This window comes from Oncorhynchus nerka, linkage group LG23 (assembly GCF_034236695.1).
Source record: "Oncorhynchus nerka isolate Pitt River linkage group LG23, Oner_Uvic_2.0, whole genome shotgun sequence".
NCBI classification, from domain to species: domain Eukaryota; kingdom Metazoa; phylum Chordata; class Actinopteri; order Salmoniformes; family Salmonidae; genus Oncorhynchus; species Oncorhynchus nerka.
In genome coordinates this window covers 20401679-20423232 of record NC_088418.1, presented here as the reverse complement: position 1 = coordinate 20423232, position 21554 = coordinate 20401679, and the positions used below count along the sequence as shown (strand labels likewise).

General features: G+C 42.9%; 1 protein-coding gene across 1 annotated transcript in view; it reads right to left on the bottom strand.

The window, feature by feature from the left end:
- The window catches only part of LOC115107188 (vesicle transport through interaction with t-SNAREs homolog 1A-like), a 201006-nt gene that overhangs the window by 163369 nt on the left and 16083 nt on the right, over positions 1 to 21554 (bottom strand). The window contains 2 exon segments of the mRNA XM_065007930.1: positions 11006 to 11031; positions 11034 to 11082. Coding sequence (XP_064864002.1) covers positions 11006 to 11031; positions 11034 to 11082 — 75 coding nt within the window.

Genomic DNA, 21554 nt, shown 5'->3' with positions numbered 1-21554 from the left:
TCCAGTCTCCCCCCGCTCTCTCTCCAGTCTCCCTCCCTCTCTCTCTCTCCAGTCTCCCTCCCGCTCTCTCTCTCTCCAGTCTCCCTCCCCCTCTCTCTCTCCAGTCTCCCTCCCCAGCTCTCCCGCTCTCCAGTCCCCTCCCGCTCTCTCTCCAGCCTCCCTCCCTCCGTCCCTCCCCCGCTCTCTCTCCAGCCTCCCTCCCTCCGTCCCTCCCGCTCTCTCTCTCCAGCCTCCCTCCCCCGTCCCTCCCGCTCGCTCTCCAGCCTCCCTCCCTCCGTCCCTCCCGCTCTCTCTCCAGCCTCCCTCCCTCCGTCCCTCCCGCTCTCTCTCTCCAGCCTCCCTCCCTCCGTCCCTCCCGCTCTCTCTCTCCAGCCTCCCTCCCGTCCCTCCCGCTCTCTCTCCAGCCTCCCTCCCTCCCTCCGTCCCTCCCGCTCTCTCTCTCCAGCCTCCCTCCCTCCCTCCGTCCCTCCCGCTCTCTCTCCAGCCTCCCTCCCTCCCTCCCGCTCTCTCTCTCAGTCCCTCCCCCCCTCCCAGCTCTCTCTCTCCAGCCTCCCTCCCTCCCTCCGTCCCTCCCGCTCTCTCTCTCCAGCCTCCTCCTCCCTCCGTCCCTCCCGCTCTCTCTCTCCAGCCTCCCTCCCTCCCTCCGTCCCTCCCGCTCTCTCTCTCAGCCTCCCTCCCTCCCTCCGTCCCTCCCGCTCTCTCTCTCAGCCTCCCTCCCTCCGTCCCTCCCGCTCTCTCTCTCCAGCCTCCTCCCTCCGTCCCTCCCGCTCTCTCTCTCCAGCCTCCCTCCTCCGTCCCTCCCGCTCTCTCTCCAGCCTCCCTCCCTCCGTCCCTCCCGCTCTCTCTCTCCAGCCTCCCTCCCTCCGTCCCTCCCGCTCTCTCTCTCCAGCCTCCCTCCCTCCGTCCCTCCCGCTCTCTCTCCAGCCTCCCTCCCACCCTTCCTCCCCGCTCCACCCTTCCTCCCTCCCTCCCTCTCCAGCCACCCTTCCCCTCCCTCACTCCACCTCCAGGCTCCCTCACTCCACCTCCAGGCTCCCTCACTCCACCTCCAGGCTCCCTCACTCCACCTCCAGGCTCCCTCACTCCACCTCCAGGCTCCCTCACTCCACCTCCAGGCTCCCTCACTCCACCCCCTCTACCTCTCCAGTCTCCCTCCCTCCCGCTCTCTCCAGTCTCTCTCTCTCCTCTCCAGTCTCTCTCTCTCTCTCCAGTCTCCCTCCCTCTCTCCAGTCTCCCTCCCTCTCTCCAGTCTCCCTCCCTCTCTCCAGTCTCTCTCTCTCTCTCTCAGCCTCCCTCCCTCCGTCCCTCCCGCTCCCTCTCTCTCTCCACCCATCCTCCTCCCTTCCCCTCTCCAGCCACCCTTACTCCCTCCATCCCTCCACCTCCAGCCTCCCCTCACTCCACCCTCCCTCTCTCTACCTCTCCAGACTCCCTCTCCAGACACCCTTCCTCCCTCCCTCTTGCTTCAGCCTCCCTCCCCTCTCCCCAGTCTCCCTCCCTTTCCCCTCTCCAGACACCCTTCCTCCCTCCCTCTCGCTTCAGACTCCTCCTCCCTCTCCAGCATTCCTCCCTCCCTCCACCTCCAGCATCCCTCCCTCCCTCCACCTCCAGCATCCAGCCAGCCTCCCTCCCTCCATCCATCCATCCAGCCTCCATCCAGCCTCCTCCCCCTCCCTCCCACCATCCAGCCTCCCTCTCACCATCCAGCCTCCCTCTCACCATCCAGCCTCCCTCTCACCATCCAGCCTCCCTCTCACCATCCAGCCTCCCTCTCACCATCCAGCCTCCCTCTCACCATCCAGCCTCCCTCTCAACATCCAGCCTCCCTCTCAACATCCAGCCTCCCTCTCAACATCCAGCCTCCCTCTCAACATCCAGCCTCCCTCTCAACATCCAGCCTCCCTCTCAACATCCAGCCTCCCTCTCGTCATTAGAATAATGTGCCCAGCCAGGTTAGACACTGACAGAAGCTGAAGGGGTGAGAGTGCAGGCCAGCCGGCACAGATCCAGTACCAACACCAGCCTTCTAACCACTTCATCAGATGTATAAAATCCACCAACAGGAAATAATGTAGAATAAAAAACCCTCAGGATGGTTCAGCTATTTCTAAAAATGCTGAGATGTCATCTTAACACACCAGGGTGGCCCTCGTACACGAAACCAGTGCCAACACCAGTTGTAGGTACGAGTTCTAAACATGTACCATATCCATAATCCAATACCTACAATCTACAACAGCCCAAAACAACACTACTTTACCTGTATAACCATCTCTCTACTGACGCAATGGGACAAGAGGATGGAATCAGTGCAGAACTACACCCTCCAGAAACACAATGGTGCATTTCCCGAAGACACCCAGTCAGTTTGAGCATCTTCCCTGCTAACCATTTAAATAAGAGGGAGTTGCTAGCCACTCCTGGTGAGCTACAACTGTGTAGAGCACGGGGCTCTCACACATACACACACACACACACACGACTAGAAGTGGCTTTGGATAAAAGCATCTGCTAAATGGCATATATCAAGCCTTGACCCCTGTGGCTATGTCAGAGGAGCGGAGTCACCAAAATATCATAAGAATAAACACACAAACACAGACCCATAACAATACCTGCCATACACCTCCAGGAGAAAACGATAATGGCCTGTTATCTAAATGAATCTTCTTCACATACAGCTAAACACAAAACAACGTAAGAACAACACACATTGTGCGTCCGCGACTGCATTGGTGCGCGCCCCTTCCCCATTTCCACGAATCCCTTTTTATCTGACATCTAAATTTGCAACAAAGACCTTCTTAGGAACTATACAAATTAGATGTATGTGTGTGTGTGTGTGTGGGGGGGGTTCTTTGGCAGCAGCAGAACAATGCATCTGCAGCGCAAAAAAATCTCTTCCTTCCCTTTTTCTGCTGCCTTTTTTCAATATCAAACAACGACGGTAACCATCACCATTTTCAAAAGTTACGATGATTCCTTATTACTTCAATAAGGGGGGGGGGGGGTCAAAGTGAATAATGATGACAGCTGTGATTCAGACGGGCTGGGCTGTGTGATCTTCGCCGCGGTTTTGTTTGGGACTTGTAAGATGAGGAATTAGAAGTGTCAAACAGCTGTGAATATGGGTGCTAAATATTTAAACATGTTTTCCAGCTGAGGAAAAAGTATAGTTGTTTTTTTTTTAAAGGGGGGGCTTAAGTGTGAATAAGCTGTGGCAGCCTTTGATTCAAATGCAGGAAGAATGGGAAGAAAAGGGAGTAGATAAGAATTTTTGATATAGTGAAGAGGGCGGGAATCAAACCCAATTAAAGAGTGGTGCAACGAGGCAACGAAAGGTTTCACCTGACCTGAGGCATGCAGTGTGGCAAGGTGGAGGAAAGAGGACAATAAGAAGTCTGGAGAGAACAGCGTTCTGAATGGACGTGAATGGAGGGTGGCGTCGATAGGAATAGTATCGCTCAGCTCCAGGAAACACAACAAAAACATTGGCTGACACTAAGAACCCTGCATATACACACATTCAGACGACCTTACAAAACACATGCACACATCCACACAGAGAGATGAAAAGTCAGTCTCATGTTGCCTAAAGAGATGCTCCAAACAGATTTGCTCAAGCATGGCCGATTCATCTTTAAATGTATATTTGTGTTTGTCTAAGTGCCTCTAAATAACTTAGTGCCTCCAAAGTTACAATGGATATATCAACAGATATTCCTGTTGACAATTGTGTCCTGTTAGTCATTCTGAATGGCGATTGAAGGAGGGGAACCTGGTCAGTTAACGGAATGAGTGATGAGAATTTTACTCCAGCCGGTTCATGCAGAGCAAAATTGCTAATAAACGAAGACCAGAAGAAAACACCACCGTTTGCAGTCTTTTTTAATCCAGGCCACAATTGAACTCCAAATCAGGTTACATTACATCTCATGTCAGCACGTGGGTTTTTCCACCAGCTCTCAGCCAGCCCGTGGCCACCAGCCATGCTCCCTCCCAGCCCATGTTTCCATGTGTTCAGACCAGAAGAGACAATCCAAGCCCCTCTACTGTCAGTCTTTTAATATGAAAACCAAGCATTGTGTCTATTCAACAGTATTCTATGGGGAAAGGTGTAGCATGGCGGTGATGTAACGGTTGGGTGGGAGGGGTCGCATCAAGATAGTGGCGGGCTGATGGTGCTAGATTGCTGTGCGAGGATAGCAGATAGGAGACCCCCCCCTATGACGACATTACATAAAAGCTTCCTCAGGCAACATTTGACACAAAGCCATATCACAAACGCAACAAAGACATGTTACTGTACAAGCCAATAGAACCACAAAAGATGGAGAATAGAAACCTGAGCAAAGATTATTTTCAGCCTTCAAAGACGTTTCAAAGTGTCGTATTGCTACAGTACATGAACTTCGCTTTCCTTTGATGAAGTGATAATTAAAAAATTTAAAAGAACCAATCCAGAATGTATTCATCGATCACATTGAAATATTCCCTATATAAAATATCATAATTATACTGATAACCGATCACTCCATCTTTTCACAATAACAAATACAAAAACTACAACAACTATAGCATTACTACTACATCCCAACTACACAAGGCTTACAGTAAGTGCTATTTAAGGGAAAAATGCAGAATTTCCTAATTCCGGGTGATATTGAGCAGCCATGATTGCTGAGCATAAAGACGTGGAGAGTTATCTGGTGAAATAGTGGGCGGGCCTTCTGGGGTTTAACCCTTCAGCAGCGTCCTTTATCCCTGCCTTTTTATCAATATGTGCTTTGTAAAGAGTGTACTATCAGAAATAATACCTTTTCAGGCTTGTACAGAAAATACATTTCATTGAATTTATACACAGAGGCTCATAAGAACCTCAGAAAACAGCCTTGGCCTTTAGGCTGCAGAGATGAGGGCATAAAGATATTCAGATGGAAAGGAATAAAAAAAAACAGGATAGCCATAGAGGAACTTACCTCTTCACGTAACTTGATCAACTGCCACGTGAAAGCAGAGAGAGAGAGGGAGAGAAAGAGAGAGGGAGGGGAAGATAAAAAGGAAAGACATGGCAGGAAGCAGATCATGCGGCCGGGTAAAGAATTAACCTTGACGATTTATCGGCTTGCATGTTCAGCGTTTGGAAATCACAGACAAGCACATTAAACGACGCTCAACACGAGACTCGCGCAGACTTTTCGGAACGAGCTAAGATCACGTTCTCTCGCTGTCACAGGAGACAACGAGAGGGAATGGATTGCTCGCCTCGCAGTGTCTAAACTAGCATCGTCGAGGAAGTCGCATCACAGGACTTATGGCAAAGACATTCTAGATCCCACTCTGTACAGTAGGAAAATACAGTTTGAGTATAGTGTGCATAGAAGTTTAAATGAGGGAATAATATATACATATATCTATATATCCCGATGCAGGATCCCAGGGAGATAATAAAAAAACGTATTGAGATATGCCTTTCTTATTCTACATTGTAGAAATGTAGAACCATTCCATTGTTGGCAATGTGTCCATCAATGGTGACATATTGTCAATATTTCATTTACCTCAGTACAGACGCCTGCTGTGCGGATTATGTATGGATACCCGTGTGAGGGCGCCTGTGTTATACATATACTGTACATACATAACGGTGGAGCTTATTATCAGGACAACCGTTACCGGGGGGGACATGAAAAATGAATCTTTGCATTAGTTATTCATTTTTGATGAAAGAGAATGTCAAATAGAAATAGGTCAATAGAAGATACTTTCTATATGTAAGAGAGAGAGAGAGACATTGGAGGACAGCAACAATTCAATTAGAGTTTTATCACATCTAAAAAAGGACGCTTTCCACAACCTGCTCTTCATGTCGGGGAACGTCATGAAGAGGGGGCTTATCATGTGAACGCAACATGATTTAGTAGAGGAGGGGAAGGACAAGATTTTTAATTTGTTAGCCGTTGCAGGTGATTTTCTTTTAAATCTCTATTTCTTGGGTGAGATTAAAGGTTAGCAGATCTGAAGGGAGGCTCAGGGATACATGACTTTCCTCTCATCTCACTTTGTATGTGGTGGTCATTTTGAATTTTGCTAGTTTGAAATCATTTGCTATGATACCACAAAAGAGGTAGGAGGACTTGGATCAGAAATGATGACGGTTGAGAAGAAAGAAAAAGCCTTGGTGGTAGGATTGATGTTAAACTATTGGTTGTCGTGGCCACAGTCGTCAAGAATAACAGCCTCCTCTGAAAGGCACTCACACCGAAGAGTTAACAAGGAAGCAGCCACCCAGTCGGCAAACATTGATGAGAAATGTAAGCACAATTACGTCAGTGTAACGTTGTACTCTGACGGATGACTATTAGCATTTGAGAGAGTGAGAAAATTAAACAGTCATATCTGGAGTGGCACCATCAATATTATTGTCACTGTTCAGTAAAAAAAATCTATAATATGGTTATTTGTAGACAATTAACCTTAAAAATAGTGAATTTCTTTAAATATTATGCTTTGAATTAGGGTGGATTTTTTTTTTTTTTATTGTCGGATTGATGTTTAGAAACGTATATACTTTTAGTAAGCTTTCCCCGATTGAATTATAAAAAGATTTCCAATTACAAATATGTATTTTATATATAATCATTAAATATCGTAATTCTGAGTTTTAAAAAGTTAAATACCATGGAAGGGCAAATCTGAAGAACAATTCAAAAAAAGGTCAGAGAAATAATGTAGCACTGCACCACTATCAAGCGATATAGAATCCCTCGAGTGACAGAATGAAATAAAAGGAGTTAAATGAAATATACCTAAAAGTAAAAAAGCTTTATGTGTGTGTGCTGAGAGTTGCATTTTAGAGAGATCTTGCCTTGGGGAACTCGGCAGCAACAGACAGGCTAACAAATGTTTGTTTTTTTTTTAAACATTACAAAGAAATACGATTTTCTTCCCTCTTTCTTTCGGTGAGAAAAAGGGCCACTTTGCAGCCTGGAAACTGTCCATTATTTCGAAGGTCACAACCGCCTGCGTTGAATGCCTTATTGAGGGGGCCAAAGTTTAAAACTACACATGTGGCTATTTAGGATTTGAACAGGCCAGCCAGAGCCGCCGCCGATCACACGTCGCAGCCCTGCCGTCCAATTCAATGGAGGACCAAACAAAAGTTGTTCTATCTTATTTGTGCTGCTTGGCCGATTGGAAGTCCTCGTGGAGGATTTGCTGAAACTATATGAGGGGTTTTGTGCTTGGCGTTCCCTTTTTTTCTCCATATAGATGTATTTTTCTTTGGCATCCATTCTTTTAAAAAGTAACCCACAACGCTAGCTTTGCTCCAGAGAAAGTGGTAAACACAGAACATTGTAAATGTTATAATTACGCCTCCGTGAATGCCTTTCCTCATTTCTTTTTAATGCCAGCCAGTATTCAAAATTGCACTGCTGCAATTTTTCTGTTATGATAATCAGCAGATTTTTCAAACAAAGATTTTTTTCATTCAATACGGAATTCGATACAAGTGGTAATCGGCTTCCTTTGTAGCCTGTAAAATCTGGTCCATGCCGGCTCAAACCAGCGCAATCTCGTGGCCAAGCATTCTGCTGTGACTGAAATCGAAACTATTCCGTAGAGTGTTCATGTGCGAAAAATGTGTGTGCGCTAGCTACTGTGTGTGGGGTAGACCGTGTGTGTGTGTCTCAGAGTGTGTGAATTGCATGCCGAGTGAGAAAGAATGGGGGATGTGCAACGATAGACTACCACGTTATTAAAAAAAAAAGTGTGATAACGCCATTTTGGTCTCTGCCCGCGTACAGATAACGAATAAATGCCGAACTCTATTAAATCGTCCTTTAGCCATTATCGCAGGGCCAACACGTCATTTTTAGAACTTATGACAGCTCCCTATGTACTTAGCTAGAAAACCTTGCCATGTAACGAACAGATTTGCGACTGGTAATGATCTGCTCAGCCAGGGCTATATGAAATGATCCTGACCTCTTTCAGATCGTCAGGAATTAAATTGACCGACTTGCCCCAGCTCCTCCATCTTTTCCCCATCCTCTTTTCGCTCCCGCCTCGTTCAATAAAAAAAATAAACTGAAGTTCCGAGCACTCCACTCACAGCAAGACCAAGTCGTGTGTTATCTCCAGAAGTTTTTAAAATAGAAATGAGATAAATATTTTCATTTTAAAAACTATGTAGGTGTGTATGAGAAAAATTATTTTGTTTTACAATGTAAAAACATTACAATTCTGATCGACTCAACTTATAAAGTACAAATGTTATGCTTTGAGCATTTAAGGTTCTGAAGCAACTACTGAAGGCCGATAGAAATTTTACACAGCCTTCAACTTGGTTTCACATTTTGCTGCCTTAAAATTTAAATCTACACAACCTACTCCACATGTCCAAAGTGAAAGAAAGTTATAGAACATTTTCCGAATTAACAAAACATTTAAAAAACTGAAATATCACCCCCCTGAATTAATACTTTGTGGAAGCACCTTTGGCAGTCATCCTTTTGTAACCTTTTCATTAAGATTATTTGCACAACTCTTAGGGCAAGTATATCCATTGTTGTTTACAAAATTGCTCAGGCTCAGTACATTTTGGGTGAGGATCATTGACGGACAGCAATATTTAAACCTTGTCTCTGATTTTTCAAAAGCAGATTTAAGTCAGGTCTGAGACTAGACCACTCAGGAACACCCAGCCCAGCCCCTCTTGGAAAGCCATTCTGGTGTATCTTTAACATAAATATTTGTGTAATTGTCCCGCAGAAAAATAAAACCCTATAATACAGCAAATAAATATACTTTTTGGCCTAAATTAAAAACTACAGGGTTGGGTCAAATGCAATACAAAACAACAGAGAGAAACCTCTATTTTCAAGTAGTGTGACGGCAGCATCATGTTATGAGGATGCTTGTCATTGACCGGGTTCAGAGGAGTTAGTCAAGATCAAAATAAATATGACACGTAAAAATGTTAGGGGTTAGGTTTAAAATAATGATATATTATGACTTTGTGGCTGTGCTAGCTAGTGACCACTCTGCAGAGCTGCCTCCAGGTCAAGATTAATGATAATAAAACGCCAACCTGACATTTATTTTGGAATAACTTGTACGTTCTATTCAATTTTCATTTGCTTATATACATGTATAATGTGTAACTAGATGTGGACTTTTTTTCTCTGGTTCAAGGACAATTTGTCTCCCCTTGCTTTCCGGTCGTCCTTGTCTTGGGGATATTAAATCACTTGAGAAAAATGGAAGGTGAATGAGAAAACAGTGTATTAGAATTAAAACTACAACAAACATTCTGTAGACCTTAAGTTCTCTTGACATGTCAGCCTCTACAAGAAAATCTGAATTTTTCAAGTGCTTGAATGCTGGACAAATTCAATTACCTTAAAAATGTATATTTAAAAGAATAATATAATTGTTAAACAGAGCAGCATAAGACTGAAAACATCTTAAAATGCATGCATCTTAAATTGTACTTCTAGATTAACTCATCGGTCGGCGTGTTTCCATTCTTTAAACAAATTATTTTCCTATGATAAATATTCTTAGGTCTATGAATAATTATTTAAATAATGGGGTTCATCATCAATTGTATTTAATGAAAGGGAAATATAGATATTTGAAATGTGGGTCGTATTTTTCTCCCTTTTGCCTTTGAAAAGATTTTGATAGGAACCATCACTGTCTTGAATGTGACAGTTCTGGCAGCAAATCCACTTCCGACTTCTGTATAAAATGTCAGAGTCACTTTACGCATCTCACTAATTTGCAGGGAATACGCATATGAATGTATAATATGGGATGGCGATACATACGGTATGTTTGTAAGATGTGCAGTTCGCGGGTCATCACTAAAATGGTAATAAGAACACAACTAATAACCTATACTTTATTTAGCTCTGCTCAGATCATCTAACTGTACTTACACTTACACGTTTAGTCCCTCAGTACTTTGTATGTATTTCTCCCTCTGTTTATGTGTATGACTGAGACACACAGCAACTATTGCAAAGTTGACAAGATAATATAGGATTAGTCAAGAAAACACACTGGTCAGTGCTGTGAGGTGCAGCTGTGCAGGTAAGCGTTAGGCAGTGTGTCTCAAAGTGTTAAAAAGATGGTTTGCGTAGCTGTTGATGGCCTGCTTTTTTGATACAGCACTTAAGACATAATTCCAAACAAACACAAGTTTGAAGAACATGTGGCATATTTTGGGCAATTAAGATCAGTATTTCAGATGCTTGTTTTCTCCTTTCTCATATTCAATATGAATGAATCAATACAGTCTTTGAAGGGATTGTTCATTCCACATGTTCACTGCATTGTCTTAGCATTTTGGGACAATGGAAGAAATATGGCTAATTAGCTTTTTATCTGTTGTTTATAAACCAAACTTAATCATAGTTGTGATAAAACATCAATAACATTTCAATGTTCATTACAAAATTCTAAATACATCTTCTCATTCATTTTATTATATTTTCAACTACAGAATTACGATCTTTCATCAAACTATATTTTCAATATTACTGAACAAAGGTTGTATAGCGACAAGTAGCCAGTAAAATAGCAAACATTTCAGTGACTTTTTGACACTAATGCTTATAAACAAACACTGAACCTGGGAATCCTATTTATTCGGATTGTCCGTGCTGTGTGGTTACCAAAATTGTGTTTAAAGGTGAGTGTGTGTGCGTGCGGAGGATCTTTTTAGAGGATAAGTACACAGACGGCTGGAGAACAGCTGTGTGTGTGTGTGGGGGGGGGGCAGCAATCTGGCGCTGCCCAGACGCTGGGCCCAGGCCTGGAGCCCATTCAGACCCTGGGCAGCTTTGCATTAAACAGTGTTCCTTCCACATGACTTGTTGCCAATGCTGCAGTGGCCCTGGTGGCCCTGGGAGAGGCCCCGTGAGGCACTGACCCTTCCTCACCCGGGGACCAGCCACCCATACTAGGGACTGGCGGGACCTGATTAGCACCTTACCTGACTCTCAGAGGAGCCAGCGTCTTCCCCAGGAGCTCGTTCCGCACCTCATCACTGTAGGCGATACGTGACCTTTTCTGCAAGGGGAGGAGGAAGACAGAAGAGAGAAAGAGAAAACAGAGGAGAAAAAAATAAGCCTTAGTGGAGTTTTCTTGGAAAAACATAACAGGTATTTCTTAAGCACGAGAGCCCCCTAATGGACCAGAATGTCAAAAAAGCACATGCACCTGCAGTGTGTGTGTTTGTGTGCGTGGAGGTGATCTTGTACCACTGAAATTGTAGAGATGCCCCCCTTTCCACACTTAAATCAACACAATCCGAAGAATAAAACCAACTATGGCACTGGGGCAGGGGCCGGGAGACGTATAAGGAAAGTATCACTTGTCAGCGCTAAATCTTTTCTGGGGGCTGCCACTGCTGTCAGCACAGTGCAGTGGCAGGCTCTGTGATAAGGCAGATGCTGGGACTTAGACAGGGAATAATTCATCACCCATCGGCGTTCCATCAGATTTGAGCTCCCTCTCGCTCTCCCCTTGCACCCCTTCAGAAGGGGTGGGGGAGGAACGCCATGTCCAAAAAAGACAAACATTCCTGACACGCACATTTACACACGCACTCTTCAGTGTGTGCCACCTCCGACGCTGAAGGACCAGGCGCTGTGTAGCGCTTGTTTACAGACACTAAAAGAAAAACGCACCCTCTTCAAATGCCCTCCAAACTAAATGCACACCAGCGGAAAGAGAGACTTAACTAAAGCCTCCTTCTCAGAACGCCCTGACAGGAGTTCTATGTGGGCCGTGGGAGGAGAGCAAAATCAAATACACTAGGAAATATTGAGCTGAAAATAACATATCCGTACATAAGATCTTTGGGGACTCCTGCTTTCACCACATGTACAAGAATTTTCCCATTTATTTCGTCCATTTCCTTTTTAGAATTTGTATTTAGAAGTTCAATGAGGTTTCTAATGTACATGTCCAACAGTGCTACAGTATGTTTTATCAAAGAAATATGTCTATTACCATTCATTGAAATAATTGATTTGCCTTGTTAAATAAAAAGGTTAAATAAAAAAACGGGGGAAAAAATAAATAAAGTACCGAAAAATATATAAATATATTTGACACCCCTTTGTTGTTTTTTTTCCTAGTAAACTTGACTAGTGAGTGGACAGCCACCAACAGACCATCAGGAAAGTGATTTGTCTTCCTATTGTGACAGTGAGGGCCACAGCCTGAGGAATAATTACTGAGATGTCTGGGAATATGACTGACCAGGGTGACAAGCGAAGAAATAAATTAAAAAATATATATATATACATAAATATATATATACATACATTTGATAAAGAGAAGCAGCCAAACAAACACAGTCTCTAAAGGCATCAACTGAGCCACGGGGACCTGCGTGAACCGCCAAAGGAATGACTGCGGGGAAGAGCGGATATTACTGTGACCAAATCAAAAACACAGCACCGGCATAGCATACGCACAAACACAATGGAATGCCTTCACAATCAGAATGATACAATGTTCATCATTTACATCATGTTAAAACACTTTAGTATCTATTGTATCATTTATGTGTCGTGAACAATCTATTATTGATCAAACTAAATCAGACTCATCATTAAGAGATTTTGGATAGGATTACATCTACTTTTAACCGGTGGTATAATTAACCCTTTCTTAAGAATTGACAGGTTACAGGTTGTGACAAAGTTACGGTATGGGTTTTTTCAGTTGTTAGTGTGAGTACAAAGACAATAAAACATCAACCGGGTACACAGCGTAGAGTCGTGTTCTGCCGGGATAACACCCACATGTGTCATTTTAGTGGAGCGTCATCTTAAAGAGCCGCAGTGTAACTTAGGGGAATGACGGGTTGCTAGTAATTGAGACGAGATGCCTGGGAGAAGGCTTGATTTTAGTACGCAGAGACTGATGTCTTCTTCAAACCCGCACAGTTTTGGGGGCATTTCCAAATGGCTGTTTGTTGCCACCGAGAGTATCAACAGCTTCCGCGGTGAACGCAACGCAAATGAAACATGAAAATAAAAAGAACTCTAGAATGCTACTGAACCAGAGATTGTTGCCGCTCCCTACCCATTTACTTGTGGTTTTGAATTCCCCCTCTGGAAAACAAACCATAACCCTTAGAGTGATTATTCCCTGTTCATTTGATGTGAAACAAGAGCAGCTGTGCAATATTGACTGCCTCACCCATTGATAGACTTTGATTACCGGTTGGGGTGTTTTGCAAAATTTAAATTTAAATTTAAATAAATGGATATAGTCTTCATTTGATAATATTGTGTTATATATGTGGCTTATGTTCCACTAGTGAGAATAATGTAATGAAGATCTTTATATTTGATCAGGGTAGATCAGAATCTGTAATAACTAGGGTTGTTCCCAAAAAACGTTCTAAATATATGTATTGAAATAATAAAGAAAAAATAAGTTGAGAAAGACAATATGTTGATTGAAAGTCCCTCATTCTAGTTTATGCGTGTTGAAGATTAAAATGTCTAAAACAACATGAAAACAGGCGAGGAGGAGCACTTCCATAAGATACCTTATTGCCACAGAGAAAAGAAGAGATGAGATCTTTTTTTGAATCCTTTTGAACGGTTTTTCTTTTGTCACTTTTTCTAATCTTTGGGTGAGAATTTGCTTCTGTTGCCGGAAGCACAAAAAAAAGAAAAGAAAAAAAAGTACAAAGATCCATCTTAACTTTATGCAAAGTGTTCCGTCTGACTTTAAACTCTACACGGCTCGTCAAGTGTGAGACGGATGTACTGGTGTTCTGTCAGAAACACACGTGTCTCACCTCTTGACGTCGACGCGAGAAGAGTTTCTTCAACCCATCAAAACGGAACTATATATGCATAATAACTCCTAGTACTGTGAGATATGCTAATCAAGAAAAACAAGCTGGAAATGATATTCATGCAATTATGAAACAAATATGAACGTGGTGTCTTTACGTACATGCACGAATGTCTAGATATTTACTAATATATCATTCATTTTAAGTAAAAAGGGGAAAACAATCATTCTGAATAAACAAAATCACAAACAACCAACATAAACAGGCAGTAGACAATAATTTAAACTCCCTTCCTTTATAGACCCAATGGACATTAGTCACTTTTAAAAATGTCTTCAAAAGTTCTCCTTTTAAAACTAAATCAGAATAATTTAAAAGCAAATAAACTGATCTTTATTGTAAACAGTTTTTTTGGGGGGCCTCCCAAATGCCCTCCCCTCTCTATGCCTGTTGCCACAAGCGACGCAGGGTCGTGCAAATAATTGTGGTGCCTGGAAAGCTGAAAAATGTAAACAGTTCATTAGATGGGATATAAAAGGCGTAAAAATACCCAGAGGAAGAGTGTAATGAGGGGCCCTGAAGTTACTCTGCAGACGCTTTTCCCCCTCTTTATTGTCACCCCGAGCACACGGCTGGTGGCATGGCGTGAAGAGTAATTAACCATATTTAATTTACAAAAGCGTGCTTCATTACATCTTTCTCACCAGTAGGAGAGCGGCTTGCCATTTTTTGTTTATATATATTTTTTAACTTAATGACACTTTTGTCACGACTCAGCTTCAAATTGGCATTTAACCTTTCATTTGCTACTAATCAGGTCCACATCCTGTTGAAGAGGAAGTGGCTTGGAATAAAACATTTCACACAGTCTTAAAAGTATTTTTACTCAAAACTATATATAATAATAACCCTAAATTATTTTTTACAGTACTGTCAATAATATCCTATTAAAACATGAATAAATAATGGCTACGAAATGGACAAAACACTACACAAGTGCACAAAAACTGAAACACGACATCACTTCCTAGTTCCTATCACTGTGTCCCTATGATATGCTCCCAGGTGATGTTGTGGACCGGTGACAGTAGTTCTTTTCTAGTTTCCCCAGCAGTGGGGGCAGAGGTGGTGGAGTGTGGCGTTAAAAGGAAGCCGAGCCCTTTAAGCAGGCACAACAGCAGCATCGATAACGCATCTCATCCTGGCAGGGGGTTAACACACTTCACTGGCACAAAGAACAGCTCTCACACACACACACACACACACACACAACTGTTGTTTTCACATCTCCTCCACTCTTTTAAGACAAACAAATTGGCAGAGGTTGTTCAATTAACTAAGTGCTTCTTTTTTGTGTGTTAGATATATCATCAGATAAAGGAAAGCGGCGACAATTGTGATGGAGGGGTTTTCTGTGCCTTCGTTTTGTTTCTGCTCTTTAGTGTCATCAAATCCACTACTCTTGTCTATCATCAGAGACTGTGTGTACTTGTGAGTGTTTATGTGGAATAAAGGGCCTTGTGTTTGTGTGTGTGTGTGTGTGTGTGTATGTATGAAAAATCTCCTTTGTCTGTACGCGTGTGTGTGAGAAAAAAATCTCCTTTGTCTGTACGGGCATGGGCGCGTGTTTGTGTGTGTGTGTTCACTGGCCTGTGTGTGTATGTGTGTGTTCTCCTCTTAATATGACTCCAACAGTAGTGGGGAAGCCAAGCCTTAGAAACCAGCATGGAGCCTCTCATTAACGCACAGGTTGGTGCTTTTGTGTCTTGAACACAGACAAGGCATTATGTTTCACAGCTATATAAGACTAAAGGAGTCTCAAATGAGCTCCAATAGAAAAAAGACACAATCTCAAATTATCAAGGAAAACAAGACAATAGTGGAACTAGAACACATTTAAACTGGGCTGGCGGTGGAGGATTTGCCCCATATGACAACGTACACTCAAAGGGCCTTCATGTCACCTCAGCAAGAAATAATAGTGTGTCCATAAATACTAATACAATCGACATGTAAAGAAAAATGGGTCAAAAATCACACTTTTAACGTCGAAATGTATTGATTAAATAAATTATCTATACTTAACCCAGCAGAATGATACAATATTGATAGAACATAGTATTACATAATGTTACAGATCATTACATATTGCGCTGTGCAAATGTGATCTCAGGGGATAGCCTTTCTTTAACAGTACATTGTTATGATGGGGATGGTTCCTTCTTCCACGACTGTAATACGTGTGCTAGACTTCCTTGTCAAAGTCGTTTCTATTGTTAAATAGAGCCGAGATCTGTCAATAAGCCTAACGACTGTAACCGCAAAGCAAGTGGGCGAGCGAGAGAGGAGAGAAAGGATCGCAACTGAACTCTAGACAAAAGAGCGAATTCCAGGGGATTTGATTGAAGAATCTCCATATACTTTTTGCTGGCCGGGGGAACCGTCTCAAATGGTTATTTCTTTAAGGCATGAGGGCCGATTAAACCCAATATTAAAATATGGAAGCAGTTCTAATGAAAAATCAAAGGCCTGGTTTCCTCTCGCTCTCTCTCCATTTATTTTTCCCCATTCTCTCTCTCTCCTTCTCCCAGTGCATGAATCCCAGGCTGTATCAGGGGAGAGAAAAGCCGGGGCCCGGGCATCGGCGGTGCAAACACACAGACAGCGGTGCAGAAATCAATAGAGGAGAGCCGTCGGGGAGGCAGCCGGGCGAGAGGAACCAGAGCGGGGCCCGCTCGGATCACAACGCTGGCTTCTGGCGTGCAGTGGGGAATAAAGGGGGCCTCCTCAGGTCAGCGCCAGAGAAAAAGGTGAGATTAGAGGGAAATGGAGGAGGGATTTCGGCACGCGGGGGGGGTGATGAGGTAGTGCATGTATGGGGAGGTGGTTGGGGGAGGCGTACGGTGCGGGATACCTGGCGAGCTAGGGACCAAGCGGCCCATTAGCCTGTGGCTAGCTACATATGGTTCACTGAACCCTCCACTGAGAATAACTTTCTATTTTTTTTTTTCGCGCAAATGTCTCTTTTTCCATTTATTTTTTATTTTTGAAGAAGACCTTCACTTTTAACCCTTTCTCCGCTTTGGAGAGGGTTCTCTTTTGACCTCGATTTATGATTCATCTTTGTTTGATGTCTATTCTCAGAGTGTTATCTAAAAGTGTTGAAAGCTAGACAAAGGAAGAGATATGGACCCATAATATATTGTTGTAGACAAAATGTGTGTGCGCGCGTGTCCGTCCAACTGCGTTCGTCTATGGAAATGCATAGAAGACGACCGTCCCCTGTCCCTCGCCTTTCTTCAGAGTAACGTGACCATTGTCTGAACTGAATGCCTCCCTCATTACCATAAGAACAGAGCATCAGGCATAGAGGCTTAGACACATCATTAACGCTATAAATCTATTTATAAACTGGCTGGTTTGAGCCCTGAATGCCGATTGGCTGACAGCCGTGGTATATCAGACAGTATAACACGGGCATGACAAAACATGTATTTTAACTGCTCTAATTATGCTGGTAACCAGTTTATAATAGCAATAAGGCACCTCAGGGGTTTGTGTTACATGGTCAATATAACAGGGCTAAGGGCTGTATCCAGGCACTCCGTGTTGAGCCTAAGAACAGCCTTTAGCTGTGGTATATTGGACATATACACCACACCTCCTCGTGCCTAATGCAGAGGAGGTGCGTAGGCACCTTCCAGCAGAGGCAATCCAACATGTTCCCTTGTGAAATTTCCTAGACACTTACCAGCTCCATGGGAGAGTACAGGTTTTGTGTTGGAATTCAGAGCAGTTGTCCAAACTTTGAGAAACTGCCAATTGAGGGCCGACGAGGGTCTTGTACACCTCTATCACATGGAAATCGACAACGTCAGATACTCACCCCTAGAGTATGTGCTGTTACGTTCGCCAGGGCTAGTCTTAGGGCACATTAACATGCATAGTAGATACACAGTTTAAGCGATATCAATACCTGACCCATGTATGTTGACTGCTGCATTAGATAGTGGTTGGTAGGTGGAGAATGCAGTGATTCCCTATGGATATAGGGGTGTGAGTTGATGCACTGATAGAGGCCAGGGGTAAATGAATAAATCCTTAATTCATACTCTACACTCCAGTGTAATTCTGATCAAGGCCACAGCAAGATTCCTCTGCAGGCTTCCGAACCAGACGAGAAACTAAACAATTGTCGGTCGCAAAGACCAAAAGCTGTTTGTTTTTCTTTTGCACGCTCCTCATTTAGAAGCACTTAAGCCAGAGAAAGGGAAATGCAATTCGATAGGGGGAAACTTTGTTTCCATTTACAAATTTCATCCCAGGGTAAACACATTGAGCTAATTGGGGAAAACCCACTGAGTGTCAGGGAAAACTGGGGATGTCAAAGTTCTCTCTCTCTCTAGGCTCGTTTTTGTTAAAAAGGTGTAAGCCAACAACAACAAAAAAGACAGAGGAAAAACACAAGCCTACTAGATGAATTCATAATGCATTTCATAAATACTTCATGACTTTTATATACTTAAGCCAGTCTGACAAATTTAAAAGAAATCAGTGTCACCTATTCTGGTCCCGCTTGTCAGTCAATGCATCACTTGGGTGCAGGTGTCACATGTCACTTCTGGTTTACACTGGTTTGTGGGACAGGCTCTGGGCTCTGAAACAAGGGGGGGGGGGGGGGGGTACTGGGGGGAGGGGAAGGGTGCTATTATATTCACATGTCTCTGCCCCCCCACTATCTTCCGACTCCTCTCAGTCAAGTCACTCAATCAATCACATAGGCCCCTGAGGACAGAGAGGACCTGCGAGGCCCTTACTTCAGGCAGACAAATCCAGGTACTGATCACTGTCTGTGGGAGGGTGACTTATCCCACTTTGGAGAGGATCCCAAGATAAGTGAAAGGAAATGATCATGTCGTTGAATACAAACAACCAGTCCTATTCGCACACATAATATACGTACCATTACAAATATTTGTAAGGGAATTTAGGAATGCATGTTCTTGTTAAATACCACCCATTGATCGTCTCAGAACAGAAGAACCCCACTCATCATTGACAAATTAAAACAGATTCATTACAAATGTTTCTATCACTTACATTGTTTTTTTGACCACTGTGATTGGTTGACTATCACGCGGGCAGAGAACACTGTACTGCCATTACTCGATGCTTCAGTTCCTGTGTCTCCTGGTAGGTGAACCATCTTCTCTCCTTCTGGTGACTCAGTCCTTCACCCGTTCCACCACCACCCTTACATTACATCTAAACCATAAACACACTCATCCAACAGGGAGACTATAGAAGCTGATCCATTAGAGGCTGCAAGCCCCATCTTTGTGTCTAAAATAACACAACAAGTATTTTCAACTGCCAATCCACAAGAAGCTCGGGGAAGAGCTGCTGTGTGGAACATCTTCAAAATAAAAGGCGGAATTCATAAGCTGAGACAAATATATAGATTTGTTTACATCTTAAATCTGCATTGGGCTCCGAGGAAAGAGAGAAAACAATCCCCTCAATCCGGGCGACTTCCATAAGAAATCTGATCTTTTTAATCTGGGTGCGAGACTGGACTTTGGCACTATTGATGGCTTGTTAAACAACCCAACATATAAACCACCATCTGCATTAACTCCTTAGTGGTACACAACGAAGACTCAAATGTTTCATGGCGACAAGCGCAGACGAGACAATTTAAGGAGATTTATAGTGTCTAACAGCCAGCTAATGTTGGTCTGTCATGTTTTGTTTGTAGAAGTCGCTGTAATGGAGGATAGGGGGCAAATGACACAGAACCTCCAAACTGGATTACAATGGCACTGTGCCATAACCAGTGCTAAATACAGTCCTCGTAGAATATCCCGTCAAACCTATATGAAATACGCTAATTATGAAGCATCTTCCATTCAAAGTGAAGAATTCTGGATGACGCTTTGAAAGGGCAGCAGGACATTCCATTAATGTCCTTACAAAAACTTGTGACTGTTTTTTCCTCCCTTAGATTCCCAACTGAGCCCATCAAAAACTTCAGGAGAACTATGTATCAAAAGGTTCTAGTCTCCATGACCGTGACTTGACCATGAACGAATATCTCAAAATCACACACTATGGAAGGTATCATGGACAGGTTTATTAAACGTATCCCCCATTCAGAAAAAAGGATATTAGCCAGTTTTATTCAGCCTATACATGTAATAAACGGACTAAATTCACATATTTTAAAAGTATAAAAAAAAAAAAAAGTGAATTCATAAAAACAAATAATCATGAATGACCTTTGAGAAACAACTCAGTGCAGCTGGGTTAGGAACCGAAATAAAGTTAGTTATTGCTTATGCGAGACTTTAGGTAGTTCCGATTCTGTCGACAGACCTATCGAGGCGTCTTGAACTGTGCTCAATGATACACAATGGACAGTACAGAGAGGAATTTGCCAATTTTTTTATCCATTTTAGATCAAGGCCAAATCATTTCCAAATTGCCATAGTTTGTCGAGCGTTTTATCTGAGGCATTTTCCCCTTTACACAATTGGCTACACTAAAGGGTCCAAGGTGCTCATTGCATAGCTACAGCACTCAATATTTGCCCTGACAGAAAGCGTTTATTAAATTATTTATTTTTCCACTTAAAAAGGTCATTAATAATCACTTAAGAGACTAGGAAATATGAAAAAGCTGTTACACATTTGGGATTGGTGCACAAGGCGGCTCTTAATTCCATTCATCCGACTATCAGGTGAATAAACTGTTCAATATTTCAAGGCTAGTTGACTCGATAAACGCTTTGGGAATGTGTTAATTATCTCCCTGGATAGAAACTGGAAGCCATTCAGTCTAAAGGTGTTTGTCACGATCCACCTACATTCTGTGTGTCATAATCTAGGCAGGAAAAACAGATCTTATCGTCGTGCCTCCTCACTTTAAAATCCACCGCGAAGGATTTGTAGGCTTTCCACTTCAACTGTAATTGAGTGAATTCATTTTTTTTTTAAATGTATATGTCCAATGTCTTCATTATTGTCACTGTCAACAGAATTACAGCCTTCAATAGACATTAAATAGTCATTCATTAAGAACTAGAATTTATCTGTGGCAAGTCATTGTTTTTTTGTTTTTTATGCTTTTCGAAAATTCAGACAAAATGTCATTTGCAGCAGTATTCATACCATTGATACGGTCTTGACTGTGCACCCTGCAGAAATTGAGGTTGAAAAATGTGAATCATTCTATAATTGACAATTGTTAACAGCTGTTGTCTAACCAAGATGAACTTTATCAAAAGCATATTTTGTAAACCAAAGAGGTTAAAAGCGGAATAGAAAGAACTAACATTCTAAGAATAACAGTCAATGTGTGGGAAAATGTAGATAAAACGAATATCTGCCTAGGTTAGGAAATAACATTTTACGATGTTTGGAGACAATTTTCTAAGGGGTGAAAAATATACTCCAGCAGACAGACAAACACACAGTTCTGTCCAAAGAACAGCTAAGAGTCTAGGACCTGCATGTCAACAAACTGTTCACTACTTCCATCTCCAAGTTTCACAGACGAGACAAGGTCAGAGGAGGGCACAGTGATAAGAAGCAGCTCTTTTAGCAGGAGAAGCTCTTCTGATCGACATGCGTGCTTATCAATATCACCTCTACCAGATAACTCAACTTGGCCCAAATTCTTTGAACAATATCGCCATCTGGTGTCAGCTAAGAGGGAA